This window comes from Scomber scombrus, chromosome 12 (genome assembly GCF_963691925.1).
Source record: "Scomber scombrus chromosome 12, fScoSco1.1, whole genome shotgun sequence".
NCBI classification, from domain to species: Eukaryota; Metazoa; Chordata; class Actinopteri; order Scombriformes; family Scombridae; genus Scomber; species Scomber scombrus.
In genome coordinates this window covers 7474832-7489887 of record NC_084981.1, presented here as the reverse complement: position 1 = coordinate 7489887, position 15056 = coordinate 7474832, and the positions used below count along the sequence as shown (strand labels likewise).

Here is a 15056-nt window from a genome sequence, read left to right as displayed (position 1 = left end):
ATCAATGTACACAATCAATGTAAAAGGAAGTGGAAACCTGTTGAATGGTACATCCTTTACATGTAGAACAGTACATGGAAGGCCACACTGCAATATAGTTTTACAACTTACAAGAGAGGGGCTTGGATGAATAAAAAATGTCAGTTGAGACTTGGGTTTAAATATACAGAATATTTAAGATGGATAATTAAGATGAAATATGCATGAAAGTGTTCATCACTTTGACAGAATAAAGCACAAGTGAGTAGAAGCGTTAAGTTTTTATTTCACCTCGTCAGAAAACAAAACCACAACCAACAACTAAATACAATTTGAACAATTTATGAACCCTTACATCTGCTTGTTATTATGACAAAACGTCACCAACACACAGACATGCCAAGCTGATAATCCAGTATTATTAGAGATGAGTCTTATCATCACACACCAATGCCCAGTAGAGGGCACCTATCGTAACAATGTCTCGACCCAATGACGTTTCCAAAGGGAATGTCATCTTCAGCTCTGAAGAATAAAGAATAAATTACACATAGATTTAAAATAAATCAGAAATGACCAATTCAATTTCAAATTAAACAAAGTTAATATCTGTTTCCCTGAACGATTTTACATTCATTCTTAAAATAATGAACTGACAGCAATTTTGAATTGACACAATAAACTTATACATCTACAATAAATCACAAATTTATGAACCAATCAACAATGTTGCAGTACAAATAAAGAAAAACATTTGAACACAGAGTGCAATGACATTAAACCGGTGTTCTGTGTCTGAACTGTGGCGAGGTTTTTCTGCTTTAGGCGTTGTTCCCGCTTCACAACGACTGCACAAACTTCCTATAGATGAGAAATGATGCGACATAAAACAGTCACAGATTTGTCAAGCCATATAATATAAACACTTTAAGCATTATCAGTGAAATGTTTTCTCACTTTATGATGTCGGGCAGGTGGGGGTCTCTGTATAAGCCGTTGTGCAGATACCCAAGAGAGCCGTCAAACGACACCAGCTTGACTCGCTCAGCATTCTGGGCGCTTGCTGCTACCTCGTACATCTGGGAGAGAAAAGCAAAGACAAGTTCAGTCTGCCTAAAGCTAAACATCACCTTCATTAAGCAGCTTAATCACTTTTAGTTTCAAGTGGAATATCAATTTAGTTTAAAGTGTATTAGATTAGTAATACCAGTCATACCTGCTGAGCAACTTGAATGGGAACTAAGTGATCGTCCTCTGCGTGAAGGAAAAGTATCGGACTTTTCATTTTCTTTAAACTAAAGGAAAACAACAACTGTGAGTCATTGCATTTACTTTTTATATTCAGTCTGGGATATTATGCATCAAAGAATAATCAGCTGTTGTGCACTGTCTCCATCTATGAACCTCATTTAAACTTACTTTTCCTCAGTAGGAAACACAACCTTGTTATTGGCCCATGGCTCGGGGAAAAAGTACCCATAGCCTGGAAATGTCCAGTAATACTTTTAAAAAGAAAGAAAATAAAAGATAGTGAGCTCATGTGTAATGTGGTAGCACACACGTGAAATGTGCAAATGAAACAACAAAGACGGTAAGCGTGTTAGATGAGTCTACCCAAGAAAAAGGGTTAACTGGAATGTTCTGTCGAGCACTATTGAATGCACCCTCCAGCATCACACCATCAAAGACCACGCCTGAAAAGTAGAGGAAACAAACCTGTCACAATGAAAACATGATCAGTGATATCTTGGAATTATTTTACTTATTTGTATTCGCCTTAGTAGCAAAACCTACCTTGCTTGAGCAGTTTGACTGCAGCGTTAGTGGCCACTCTGCACGGAAACATGAAGAGAAGATTGAGTTACTCTCATTTGTATGTCACAGTAAATTAAAGGTTTCATCTTTAACCGTTCCTAATGATGGCAGGATTACTGTTGTAGTTTCAACCAATCATGTCCAACATGAGTGTGCAGTGTATTTCACTTAAGATGTTCATGTCACTGTCAGATTTGTTTGGTGTAACTGTGTATTATAGCGCTGCAACTAATGATTATTTTCCTCACTGCTTAATCAGCTGATCGTTTTCTTTATTAATCATGTTGTCTATGAAATGTAAGTAAATATTAAAAAATGGCTGTTTTATTTTCCCACAGCCCAAGATGACATCCATAAATGTCTGTTTTTTTCTGACCAACAGTCCACAACACAAATATACTCAGCTTACTGTTATGCATGAAAAAGTAAAGCAACAAATTGTGGCATTTGAGAAGCTGGAATCAGCAAATATTTGAAAGTGATTTGATTATTAACCCTCTGTAGGTCACACCAAGAAAGTGCTATTTTAAAAAATCATTTGTTTTGCTTTCCCTACTTCTTTGAGGCCATGAAAACATAAAACATGGATTTTATTTTTCTCATTGACCCTAAATGTTATGTTTTACAGACCTCATTTGTTCAAAACTTTTTAAAAAACATGTTAGAGACTCATTCTGTTGTGTACATGATGAAAAAATGAAATTCAACTTCAAAAATGTCTCCAGCAGGATCTCTTATGTCAGCTGTGATTTGTGTTATTCTTTATTTATACACTAGCACAACCTGTATCTATAGCAACCATAACGCAATCTGCCCACAATGTTTGGGTTAAATAGATTTTGGTTTGGACCAGATATGACACAAAGTGACCTCTACCAAACGGTTGAGTGGACCTAAAAAGGGTTAAAACAGTTGCCTATTCATTTTCTATCAATAGACTTATCAATAAATCAGCTTATCAGTGCAGCTCTAGTCTACATACTGTACTGTGAAAGAACAAAAAAGAAAAGTAGATAACTGCAACTATTCAAATGACTGTGTAGGTGAAGTGATTTATTTGTCCGATTTGTTAGATGTTAAGATGTTGTACTTTTCCTCCTACTAGCATAGCTCAAACAATTTGTATTCCTATTTTGCATTTAATTTGTGACATGCTTGACACAGCTGCACTGAATATGGTGAAATCTGTGCGCAGTTTAAATCAAGGTCCTTCACTGATAAACACTTGATTTTCTGTGTATATATGCAAATGTCAAGTCCACGCCAAAGCGTGGACTTGACCAGCCTCAATTTAAATAAAGTACACTCTCATTTAATAAAGCATGAAAGTACTGTGCCATTACTATTTTAGACACTTCTTTGGTTCTTAGTTGTCTCTTCCAGGTTCATTCTGCCCTGAGTTCAACATTTTTTATGTATACGTTTATGTATATTTTGTGTTTATATGCATTGAGCTCCTTGCTATAAGCTGCATAGGCTGAGTCACTGCTCTATTATATCAATTAGACATAATTGCCGAAAGTTTATGTGGGAAATGTTGCAGGCAGTTACTTCAAAGTCTAAAGATTAATATTACAATAATGCAAATTTGCGTGTAATGCATTTAACAAACAGTTATTACAACAGTGATTCAGTCATTTAAAGAGCAGCTGTGAAACACTGCTGATAAAACACTATCCCTACTGACCCAGTGCCAAGAGAGTGTCCCCAGATGACCACCAGGCTGCTTCCGCTGCGTTTTTTGACCCAGTTGTACAAGTAGAGGGCATCAGTGCTCAGCCCAGCTTCGGTCGGCTCCCCGGTGGAATCTCCAAACCCTGCCAGAGATCCTCACATCAACTGCTGCTCAGTGACACACTTTACCGCCACAAGGGGGCAGTCACTCAGAGGAAAACCTGCACTGGAGTCTAGACCAAGTGTTGTCTTTTCACTGACTAATAACAAGCAACTCATCAAGCACACCTGCATTGCACTACATTGATCATATGGCTGCAAATGATATTAAATCAATGTTAGAGAGCTGAAAATTGAAATCAATGAGCAGGCGAAGAAGAAGAGAGGCGGACAATATGTTTCAAAGAGGAGTCATAAATCTTCATTTGGGCCTACCTCTGTAGTCGGGCACCAGCACGTGGTAACCGAGCGCACTCAATACCTGTTGACACATAACGCATATTTGTCATCAGAATGGCTAATAAGACTTTCATATCTATATTACACCTCAGAAAGATGAAAACGTTGGCACTAGTGATCACTCACCTTTGCCACTCCCACTCGATGAGGAGCCGCTCTGTCGAAATGATTCACAAACAATAATAATGCCAATAAACAACAATATAACAACAAAAAAAGTATACCTGTGCTGAAATAGTCCTCTGTTTGTTCACAATCCAGCTATTAACCAGATGCATTATTTATCATACCTTGTGCCCGTGTTCCCATGAAAATAGATGAAAACTGGACTTCCATCGCTTAAAGTGTTCTGGTACCACGCCAAGTCCTTCCCCTGTGCCTCCTTCCACTGACTTTCAGGGACGGTGTGCCTTGAACAGTTCAAAACAATATACATTAGCTCGGAGACACAGCTGTTAATTGGGTCATTTAAAAGCAGCGGACCTATTCTATGATGGCCTTTTTATATCCGTGCTAGAAAAAACCCCAAAAAAAACCCACATCGCACCCGGCTCATGCTCACCATACGCCGAGGGAGATTCCTTTCTCTGATGTTAAGTACATGTTGATGGTGTGATTTAGGGATAGATCAGCGGGTTGGCTGAGGTCAACAAAGAACGGCACACTGACTGCAAAGAAGAAGCAAAGTGGGTGATTTTTTGTAGCCGTTTTTAAGCTTTACACCACTTTCAAAGGACATACAGGGAATTCACCTACCTCTGTGAGTGTACACAAGGTACTGGATTAATTCAGGGAGTATCTTCAGTGTGAAAGGCGCCAAAATGAAGATAATGAGTATGGCAAATAAGCCTCTCTTTAGTGACCATCGGGACCTGAGAAGAGACAGAGAAAAAGAGAGAGAGAGTAAACACAAACATGTACTGATCATCTGAAGGTTATTTTTGTTGGTCTCTTGTACTTGTTAAATTTGAATTTCTACGTTAGTAGGCAAAAAAAAAAGCAGAATACAAGGAGTATACTCAGTGGTGTTAATTTAGGAGCACAATGCAATGCAATCTGTTCATTTAACAGTAATTATTATTGATTGCTATAGACTTTAAATCCAGTCTTCAAATGAGCTCAAACTCCCATACCCAATTCAACCACTTTACAACTAACTTCTGTTGCAGATTGTGAGTTGTGCATCAAGGGGAGAGAAGGATGAATATGATGGCGTGATGGCTGACTTAGTCGAGAGGTGCAAAATGAACCACCTGAAGCTCCATGAACTCAAAAAAAGAGCGCTCTGACCGCCCCCGCCCCCTGCCCTGATGGCGGCTGCTCCTGGAGGGATGGGGACATTTGTGCAGCAGATGTACACACCGGCATGTACAGAGCTGCTCTGCACATGTCCTCCCAGTCTATGTCTGCAGCATTAATATGGAAACATTAATGTGGAAACATTAATACTGGCGAGAAGAATTGAATAATCTAATCAAGGAGCAGGCTGTCATCGGAGTCGGTCTTAACTCCCTCGAGGCAATAGCAGAGAGGAGAATGCTGTTCAGACTATTGCCAGTTAATGGACAATACATCCCACCCCCTCCATTAACACTCTAATCAGCCAGAAGAGGCCTTTTAGTCAAAGACTGATTTCTACCACGCCGCTCGAGGGAAACATAAGGAAAGTCATTATTCCAACAGCCATCAGGCTGTCGCTTCATCTGTCCGGAGTTCGCACTTTTACTTCAGTCCCTCGCTTCCAAATCGTCTCGAGAAAATGTCCATGAATACACGACTGTGATTTGACACAAGGAGCAGGAAGGTCGCGTATCATTCTGCTAATTTTTGCAGTTCTTTGGAGAATAACACATACAGCTGTTATCTCTTTACAAGTAAAATATGGTGAACTTAATTAAGGTTTTTTAAATGCATGCGATGGTTCACAGCATTTCCTCACAACGTGCTAAAATTCCATAATATTACATCAATTTTACTTTTCTTCTCCTTCGCACTCAGTAGACCTGTTGAATACATGCACATCTGCCATATATATATCCTTATTTGATGCATACCGTACCTGCATCCAGAGGGCAGTACAGTGATGTTATGATCGACTGGGTACATGATGTCCTGTGCTGTTGTATTTGAAATGCGTGTGATGGACTTACAATTGAGCTCTGGGAGGCTGGATGTGGGGAGACCTATTATCTTTGGCAGCAGTATTGGTTATGTCTGTGAGTTTGACCCGGTTTGTGACAGAGAGCATGTTGAAGAGACAGGTGGAGCGGCAGAGCAGGACGGGTTGAACAATAGTACAACAGTAAGAGGAGATGAGGGGCGACATAGAATCCTTTGAGTTTATGGATGGGTGATAAGTCTCTGATGGCTCCCTTTTCAGATGTCCTTTGTATGCTGCTGGTTGAAGTTTATTCTATCTATCAAATCACAAGTAAGTACAGGTATAGTGTCATCTGTTGATTTGTGTCACTACTAGCTTATAAGTGTCACATTTAAACTTGTTATTATATATATATATATATATATTGCATGGTGTTGCCCTTTTGGGACCTTAGCGACCCTATGCATTATTAATTTAGAAAAAACAACAATATCATAAGACGCATCTGTCCAGTGAAATTAGGGGCTAAAGTGGGTTTGACCTTTTGTTAGAGGGTGAGGAAAGTTATATGTGACACAGTGCCAGCAATTGGTAAGATAACTACGACATGTTTAAATTTAAATAACTTTATATAAAAATATGTATCAGCATTAGTATGTAAAAAACTATATTTGATGATTTAGAAACATATTCTATTTACATTTTAATATATTAAAGCAGTGCTTTTTCATTCATTGCCTCAGGGCAACATTGTACAGTTGGAGCACTCTTGTCAGGGCAATATCATGCATGGAGATGTGCTGGGATGCATAGTTATTACCACCAAAGTCAATTACTTTACTGTTTTATCCCAGTTATGAGGTCAGGGGTCACTCAGTAGAGTAACGTGTGTGTGTGTGTGTGTGTGTGTGTGTGTGTGTGTGTGTGTGTGTGTGTGTGTGTGTGTGTGTGTGTGTGTGTGTGTGTGTGTGTGTGTGTGTGTGTTGATAATGAGACTGTGAGTCTATGGATGAAGATGGTGATGATGTACCAGAAGATAATGTTGTATGCTTACCCCGGTGGAGAACAGCCCACAATACCAACACACACACTCTCACATATACCTACACACATGCTAATCCCTCCACCCACACACACCTACACACACACACACGTTTGTTTGATGTTTTAACATTAAAGCTTCACATTGTGATTGATTGAAACCATGTCTGGATGATGTTTGTCAAAATGCTTGTTTTCCAGCATCATATGCACTGTGGAAAACCTGGTTGGTGTTTCAGCGTCCTCACAGTACACTGCTGCTGCCCTGAGGCAACAAACTGGCTGAGGGGTTTACAAATGTCATGATGGATACATTATTGGGGACCCCCAAGCTCCCGGGGGAAAAAAAGAAAGAAAAGAAATGAGTGTCATAGAGGCTGAACTGTTCATCATTATACTGAATATTATATTGATTGTGACGGGCAATAATCAATCACAGCCAACAATTGAACTTCTTCAACCAGGCAATCAGAGGTAATGTTTTATCATGTACAGATGTAATTGCCATATTAAGTTAAGGTAACCACTACTGTATGACAGAGGAGAAAGGTTAACTAAGGTAAATCAAGCTAGCTAACTCACGGTGCCCTCTCCTTCCTCTGGACTCCGGCCGTCCCCTGAACGTCGCTGGCTGCGGAGAATGAATTCTCCTGTGTGTCAACTCTTTTCCTCATCGTGTAACGTAAGTAATATTTAACAAATAAAACACGATCGGTGTATTTTTAACGCCGGGCTTGTTAAAACAGTTTGAAACTTGGTTACTGATTGGCTAACTGAAGTTTGACCAAAGTACAATTCATCCGGGACGGAGAGGGGAAGTACTCTAAGTTTTTAAGGTAGCACCTGTTTAGATATGGATTAATCATAAATCACAACGCGTCTAAAACGATGCCACCTTAAACGCAGCAATAACCGTTAAACAGTCTCCTGTCAACCAGCCTCAGACGTTGACCAATAAAACGGCTTTTGAGCTGCCACTGGATATTATTTGACACAAAAATCAGACTTTAAAAAAATTAAAATAGATGTTTTTATTACACAAAATTAAAAAACTGTTGGGCAATATCATTAGACATAGCTGAATATGTTTAAAGCCACACAGCACACAGTAGTGCCTCAGTTAACAGACAACTGTTGTAAGTCTACTGTCAGTTAAACATTTAAATTTCACATCTGTTCTTCACTTCAGTCTATTACAGAAGCCCATGCTAAAATATGATTAAATAAACCACATACACATACAATAGAAATTGAAATGTCACTTCTATATCATGTCACTTCTATATCATGTCACTTCTAAATATCTGATTAAAAAAATAGCAATTAGAAACCTTTTTTTTTTTTTTTAGCAACAATCATTATCAGTGTTTTTCATTCGCCACCTGTCTACATACTGGGCACAGTTTTTGTTGCTCTTAGCACCGGCGGGCATGTGGGCAGACACATACTGGCCAACATGCCACAAGCGATACCAAACCTTGGGACTCACAGCAGCAGCCCATTTGTGTACCTTCACATTGGTGAGCAGTATAAAGGAGCATTGAACATCCAGACCTTGACAGATCAGTTGAGCGTGTATGTGGTTTACGTAAAAGCATGTCACCCTGAGCACCTCAGACTTCAGATGGTGGTCAAGATATGTGACATTCCTTTCTCTCAGGAAATACAAATATCCTATCCTCTTTATATCACATTGTTACTCTTCTTGGAAATGAATTGAATGGCCATCACAGCACTATTCTGAGAGCGTATACTTATAGATATAAGCATGGGCTCTGTATCTGGTAGGTTATTCATTCACAGGGAGCAATATGTTTTAGAGTTCTGGCAGCAGCAACAGCGGTGTGTTTGGAATAAATAGCAATATAAACCTCCGCAGGAGTAAACAGAGGAATAACTCTGTCTGGGAGGGTAACATGAGCAGAGATTATTGCATCAAGCCGGACATGTTTTGCCTCAAATAACACTTACACATTCAAGTTATAAATTTGTCATGCAATTAGGGCTTCACATTTACTTTGCATGCATTTTAAGAACCTAACCACTAGGAAAAACATAGAAAAATCTCATTCATTTCCCATCAAAACTGATTTTGACAGAATGAGATCTGAATGGCCAGACATGAAAAGACTTCAGGACCAAACAGGGAAAGAAAAGAGCAGTGTCTATAGAAACTCTTCAGTGTTTGACAGGTCATTTTTAAGACGTGCAGTACAGAAATGTCTGCTTAAGACCCGAGATGTCAACAAAATAAATAAAAAAGGATGTTGTAGATGAGCACTTTAAGAGCTGTGTGGCTCTGGCAGTATAAGGGAACCAGCGGAGAGGCAAATGGCTGGGGTGGAGACCTCTGGTAGCTGATGGGTCAGGTACAAACCAAAAGTCACCTAGAAATTCAGAAAATAATAAATAATGACAGAAAAAACACACAAACACACATTTAGCATCTTAATGATGGAGCAGTAGTCGTTTTTGACTGACCTTGCCATTGCGGTAGGCGGACAGGGACATAAGCGGCTCCTTTGTTTTGGTCCCAGTGTCCTGGTCTACTCCGACCATCTGGCACCGTCTGCACTGACCTGCGACCTTTGGGTTAATCACGCATGAAGCGCATTTATTTATGAAAAATACGCTTTTAAAACATTTGAAGATTTCATCATTTATCTCAGAGTGTCAGCTCACCACGAATTGAGTGTTGCCAATAATCAAGTGCGACCAATTATCTTCCTCGAATGGTTCACCCCCAGCGATGACTAAATTGGCTCGGAAGCGGCTAATGACATTCTGTGTGTCAAGAGGCTGCTCGCCCTCAGAATAGTCCTGCCTGAGAAAAGGAAACGTGGAAATTGCATGTTATTTTGCCGCGCTACGTGAACTATCAGCTGTAATGTAAATGTACAGGCGCTGATGCATCCCAATGTTTTTTTTACTGGGAGCATTTCATATTTTGAATAAGTCATAATGTGTTGAAACCTGCTGCTCATTAGTTTCTGAATGAGCTCCACGCTGGCACGGTTGATCATGAGATACTGAGCTTCATTCACCAGGGAGAGGGAAGTGGAGATAGCAGCTAGAAGGGAAAGACATATTACACCATGATTTATTCAATTTCGGGCGACCTCGCTGACCTCTGGTTTAAACAACCTGTATGAGTCTGAATACTGAAATTCAACTTTAAAATAGAAGATGGGGGAAGAAAATCACCAAATACAATATATGACTTTAGTACAATTTCTCAATATGACTGTCTCTCACAATGAGTGTGGGCAGGTGATATGAATAGAGTCCTCAATTACTGTATGTGTAATTTTATACAGTAGCATCAATCTAAACTTCTAAGCTGAACATCTACAATTCTACGATAACTAGGTGAACTCCATCTGCTGAGGAAGATAGCATCGAACTCTCCAGAGCAGCTACTAAAAGGACCTTGTGATCAATGTATTGAGTTTGTTCTCTGGATCTAGAGGAAGCTTTTCCAAATGTTTGGGAAAAAAAGAACCTTGATGGGTTATCTGCACTTGAGTCTGGGGACTACAGATATCTAACAGAAAGCCTGCATTACCAACTGGGGACATGGTGATAGAAAGATGTGGGCATGTTGCGCTATGGGAAATGTAGAATCTGGTAGTTTTTTGGGGCTTGAACCTTTCTAAGGGAATAAGTGTCAGAATGTCTTTGGGGACCTGTGACAGACTAGGTAAAATCCAAGCAGCAGAGGCTTGTTGTTGTTGGTGTTGTACTGACCATGGGGTGAAAATATAGTCTAGAAACCTATAAAAAAATCTTAAATGTTTGACCAATTTATCATCTGATACCCCCTGTATATACACAAACTTGCAAAAGCAGGAAAAAGTTACAATTTCTAAATTGCCAAAATTCCAGCAGAGGGGAGTACAAGGTCAGAGCCACAACACAGAGCAGTATCAGTGACAAATGTATTGCTTATGCACAGTGTAACAGATAAATCCTGGGGATGGGGATAAGAGCCGGGCAGAACAGGTAAAATACTTATATAGTTACCTCCGCTGGGCCTTTTCTTCATGTCTCGGGTGAAATCGGGACTTTGTCTTATCAGGCGGCAGGGCTGTCCAAGGAACTCTGAAAGCCATGATGCAGCCTCATCCCCGCAGTCAACAGTCTCCACCCTGGGGGTAGGAGGAGGATTATATTCAGGAGGCCCCGGGGGAAATCTACACAGTTTGATGCTGCTTACTATTTGGTGCGACATCTAATCCAAGAATCAATGGAAGAATAGCTTTTTTTTAACTTGTGACTCGTCGTGCGGGTATCTGTCAGAGGAGATTAATATCAGCTCTTGCTCGTTCTTTGTTTTTCCATAAAAAATAAAGGTAAATAACTGGAATCGCAAGAGGGAGGCCCTTGTACTGCCCGTTTCTTGTAGAAAAACACAGTTTCGAACAATGCAGCGACTGAAAAGCTTTTATATGAGTGAAAATATGGAACAAATGACATGTGTCACACTATTTCCTCCAGCTGCTCCTTTCAGATGTCTGAAAATTGCCAGCCCACCTGTCACCACAAACTTTACTCTGACACACCCGATAGCTTCTGTGCATTTGAGAGTTGTCGTCAAGCGGAACCGAAATGGTATCCATCCCTACAGGGCGATGGAGAAAAAAAGAAACTCAAACAAAGAGAATACACAGGTGAAAATCCAAATGATTGATTTTTTTTTTTTTTGGTTAAGCAGTGTATCATTTTCAGTGAGCCGCCAACAGACTGTCTGACCTAATGCCTGCAGGAGCAATTTGTTTGAGGACAGGTGGACTTGTGGGCGAATGAGGCATAAACGTGGTTCTCTCTTCTGACTCAGGCACACGCCGTTTCCATTCACCACCATCCAGCCTCTGTCATACAGTAAACCCAGAGGACCCACCGGCCAGTCGTGGACCTGCATGAAGAGTAGTACAAAGTTAAATCAAAACACAGAGAGGGGGGAAAGAGATAGTAGACACACAGAAAAGTCAATGAAAGTTGGGATGTGCTCAAACCTCATATGCTCCACATGATTTGATAGGATATATGTAGATGTTGGTCAGAGTATAAGCCTCCCCACGGCTGTTTTTTAAATCTATGTTTCCAAATCCCTTCAGTGATGCTTCTGTGGGTTTCTCCTTCTCCTCTACTATATGTATTTCTCCATTGGTGATTTTGATTGCAGGATCGTGATTTGAATCCGGAGGTCCTGCAGCTATTTTCAGCCTTTTCAATCTAACTTGGTCTACCGTCACTGGTTTCTCTACGAAGCACTCGGCAACAAAGTTCAAGAACCTTCGGCAGTCTTCAAATGTAGACATGTAGCCGAATGATACACGAACGGATCCGGTCGGCTGGCCGTCCACCAGGTCGATGCTGTCTCCACATATGTGTCCGGCCTCGAAGAGAAAAAAAAGATTTTTTTATTCAACCGACACATGCCTTTAACAGAATTTGACATTTTTCCCTTTCCTTGAACTATCACCTGCAGGTTTCTCCTCATCTGGTGGTCGGTGATCCTGAGAAAGGACTGACAGGCCCCGGTGTTGCAGAAGCAACCTGTGCGCACATGAATATTGTACAGACTTGCCATTCTATCCACCTGAGGGAGGGGAAAATGAGAGGAATTGTTATAATATTCACCAACCCTGCCCGTGCATAAATATGTTATAATTAGCTGTTATGAGATAGAAATCCTATTTATTGACTGCACCTGAGAATATCCAATTATCTGTCCTTGAGAATCCGTGAGGTTGAAGTTTAAGATTGCACCTTGTGTGCTTGGACTCTCAAACTGGCCTTCGGTGTATATCTGAGCCACCGGTCGCCCGTTGCCATGGCAAAGACTTGACAGCAGCATGTAAGTGTAGCGTGCCAAGCCAAATGTGTGCTGCTGGATATTGAGCATGCCCCCTGAAAGCAGAAATGGGATAAAGACAAGCTGCTGTTGATGTGATTCTACGGCTGATTGTCATGATGCTGCTATGTATTTTTCGGTGAATCAACAGGCTCTTTCTTTTGCAGTACCTGTGATTTTGTAAAGGGCTTCAAAACCATGATTCAGAGCGATGATATCCAAGAAAGAGACAGTGCCATCTTCAAATCTTTATCAAGGAGATAAAGAATATGTTTTAGAATAACGATGCAGCAACTACAGAGAGACTGAGAGCTTTCAAAGAATACCAAGATTTTGGCAGGCGTGCACAGTACTGTACCTGTCAGAAAGGTTTGCCGCCTGCACATAATAATCTTCTCCAGAAAGGTAAGCTGCTGCTGTGCCTCCTCCAAAATAAGTCTTTTTTAGTATGCCTGCTGTGTTGTTACGGACAAGAAGGGCCCCTAGACCTGTAGGGAAGCCAAACATCTTGTAGAAGGAGATGGGAATGAAATCAGCGGGGCAGTCTTGTAGGTTTAAAGGGGCACAGCTGACATGAGAGGCTGCATCGAGCAGCACAAACCAACATCCTTGGTGGTCACACGCTGGGTAAAGGTGTCTCGCCCGGATGCCTTTCACATGGCTAAGGGGATATTTCCTCCCAGAGAAGTTGCTCTGCGCCGGGTAGCAGAAGAGGTGCGGCGTGTGGCAAATAACATCTTCACCTCGAGTTTCAACCTTTGCCCTGTTTTCCACTTCCTGTGGGGAGACGGGCAGTGCGACAACCCCCCGGCCAGTCGTCAGTCCTCTTATGCCAACTACAGAGGTATGGCTGTCTGTGAGGTAGGCGAAACGACTCCCCGCTTCGCTCTCAGTCTGCGGCCTCCAGGGAAAGCTCTCAGCCACTAATTTGAGAGCGGCTGTGCAACCAGAAGTGAAAATCACAGAGTATTCCTCAGGGGTGGTGTTAAAATGTTGCAATACCCTGTAAGAAAATGTTCTGTTTTTTACTCATTTGATCCCGAAAGCACCATTTAAAAGGAGTTACAGGGGCTTTTTATATGGATGTCTTAAGTCTTAAGACTTTACCTGTATCTGACCCTCTCCACAGTGTCATGTGTCAATCTGCTGCTGGGGCTGTGGCTGTGAGGGTTTCCTAATGGGAAAAAGCATAACATACAAATGGCAGGATAACAAAAGGAAACTCATTAAAAAAAAACTTTACAGAGGCTTTTTGTGCTACTTCTCTTACCGTACACGTTCCTTGTAATGTCCAGGCAGTAGTTTCTCACTAAAGACTCCGGGTAGAGTGTAGCTGCAGCATGATCCAAATATGATATTCCTGTTTACAATAACAAGAGCAGTCATGTAAATGTCAGCTGTCCTGTCCTGTCCTGATAACCACTGATCACCATTATTACCGTTAGTCCGTGTGAACTCCTGCTCTATCACGTCTTGGAAGTTGTCTCCGTAGCCGTAGTGACTCCAACACTCTTTAAAGGTTTCAAAAGTGCAGAGTTTTTGGAAATCCATCGGTCGCATTAAGTAGCGTTAAAGATATAAAGCGAGTTTAACAGCTGGTCCACACAGATCAGACAGCTGCGGGGTTTTGATCACTGACATATTCTAGGTCTAAAGTCCGGCTGAGCTTTCACCTAAAGTCGTGACTTCCGTTCATCCACACAAACTTTATTTTTGTCGGCATGAGCTGTCAAACATGTGACAGTATTGATTCAGAAGCGTTTCACTGTCTCCACCCACAACTTCACAACTTAATTCAAGTTACAGTTAGGCTATTTTACCCTCAGGATCATATGGAGAAAGCAGACTTCATGAACGATGGACATTTTACATTGTTTCCTATATGGCCTTATAGAGTACGTGGGACAATTTTTGCAATTCTGATTTGTTTACCCTATTTACATATGAATTCAATACATGATATCAACACCTAATATCATTATGAAAGATGTTTCCTTGTTAAATCAGAAGACACCTTTTTAGATACTGAACTCAAAAGTTTCGAATTTGTGGATTTTGTAAACTGGGACAGTGGCTTATGGTTTAGACATACGTTTATTTATAAAAAAAAAAAAGCAGCCTCATCATTAA

At 40.7% G+C, this 15056-nt stretch overlaps 2 protein-coding genes across 2 annotated transcripts; both read right to left on the bottom strand.

The window, feature by feature from the left end:
• Positions 1–338: 338 nt before the first annotated feature.
• On the bottom strand, positions 339–7855 carry si:ch211-117n7.7 (Monoacylglycerol lipase ABHD12-like). The gene is made up of 13 exons (XM_062429832.1): positions 7652–7855; positions 4684–4799; positions 4490–4595; positions 4218–4337; positions 4054–4084; positions 3904–3949; positions 3482–3611; positions 1774–1811; positions 1594–1673; positions 1399–1481; positions 1196–1274; positions 937–1058; positions 339–840 (listed from the first exon to the last, which is right to left on the bottom strand). Exons 1-13 carry the CDS (start codon positions 7741–7743, stop codon positions 819–821), a joined length of 1065 nt encoding a protein of 354 aa, XP_062285816.1. The 5' UTR covers positions 7744–7855; the 3' UTR covers positions 339–818.
• A 226-nt stretch (positions 7856–8081) lies between these two features.
• Positions 8082–14586, bottom strand: mocos (molybdenum cofactor sulfurase). The gene is made up of 15 exons (XM_062430148.1): positions 14366–14586; positions 14197–14286; positions 14034–14100; positions 13285–13929; positions 13097–13173; positions 12783–12982; positions 12555–12671; positions 12085–12468; positions 11822–11984; positions 11603–11690; positions 11093–11217; positions 10043–10139; positions 9752–9893; positions 9551–9655; positions 8082–9456 (listed from the first exon to the last, which is right to left on the bottom strand). Exons 1-15 carry the CDS (start codon positions 14484–14486, stop codon positions 9352–9354), a joined length of 2526 nt encoding a protein of 841 aa, XP_062286132.1. The 5' UTR covers positions 14487–14586; the 3' UTR covers positions 8082–9351.
• Between the last annotated feature and the right edge of the window lie 470 nt (positions 14587–15056).

Excerpts from the sequence above, each read along its gene's own strand:
- si:ch211-117n7.7 (XM_062429832.1), bottom strand. The coding sequence starts at position 7,743 with ATGAGGAAAAGAGTTGACACACAGGAGAATTCATTCTCCGCAGCCAGC. Across the intron at positions 1,812-3,481 it reads GGACACTCTCTTGGCACTGG|AGTGGCCACTAACGCTGCAG; the intron begins GTCAGTAGGGAT and ends GTTTCCGTGCAG. Across the intron at positions 1,674-1,773 it reads AGTCAAACTGCTCAAGCAAG|GCGTGGTCTTTGATGGTGTG; the intron begins GTAGGTTTTGCT and ends TCTACTTTTCAG.
- mocos (XM_062430148.1), bottom strand. The coding sequence starts at position 14,486 with ATGCGACCGATGGATTTCCAAAAACTCTGCACTTTTGAAACCTTTAAA. Across the intron at positions 13,930-14,033 it reads GTGGAGAGGGTCAGATACAG|GGTATTGCAACATTTTAACA; the intron begins GTAAAGTCTTAA and ends ATTTTCTTACAG. Across the intron at positions 13,174-13,284 it reads GCGGCAAACCTTTCTGACAG|ATTTGAAGATGGCACTGTCT; the intron begins GTACAGTACTGT and ends TCCTTGATAAAG.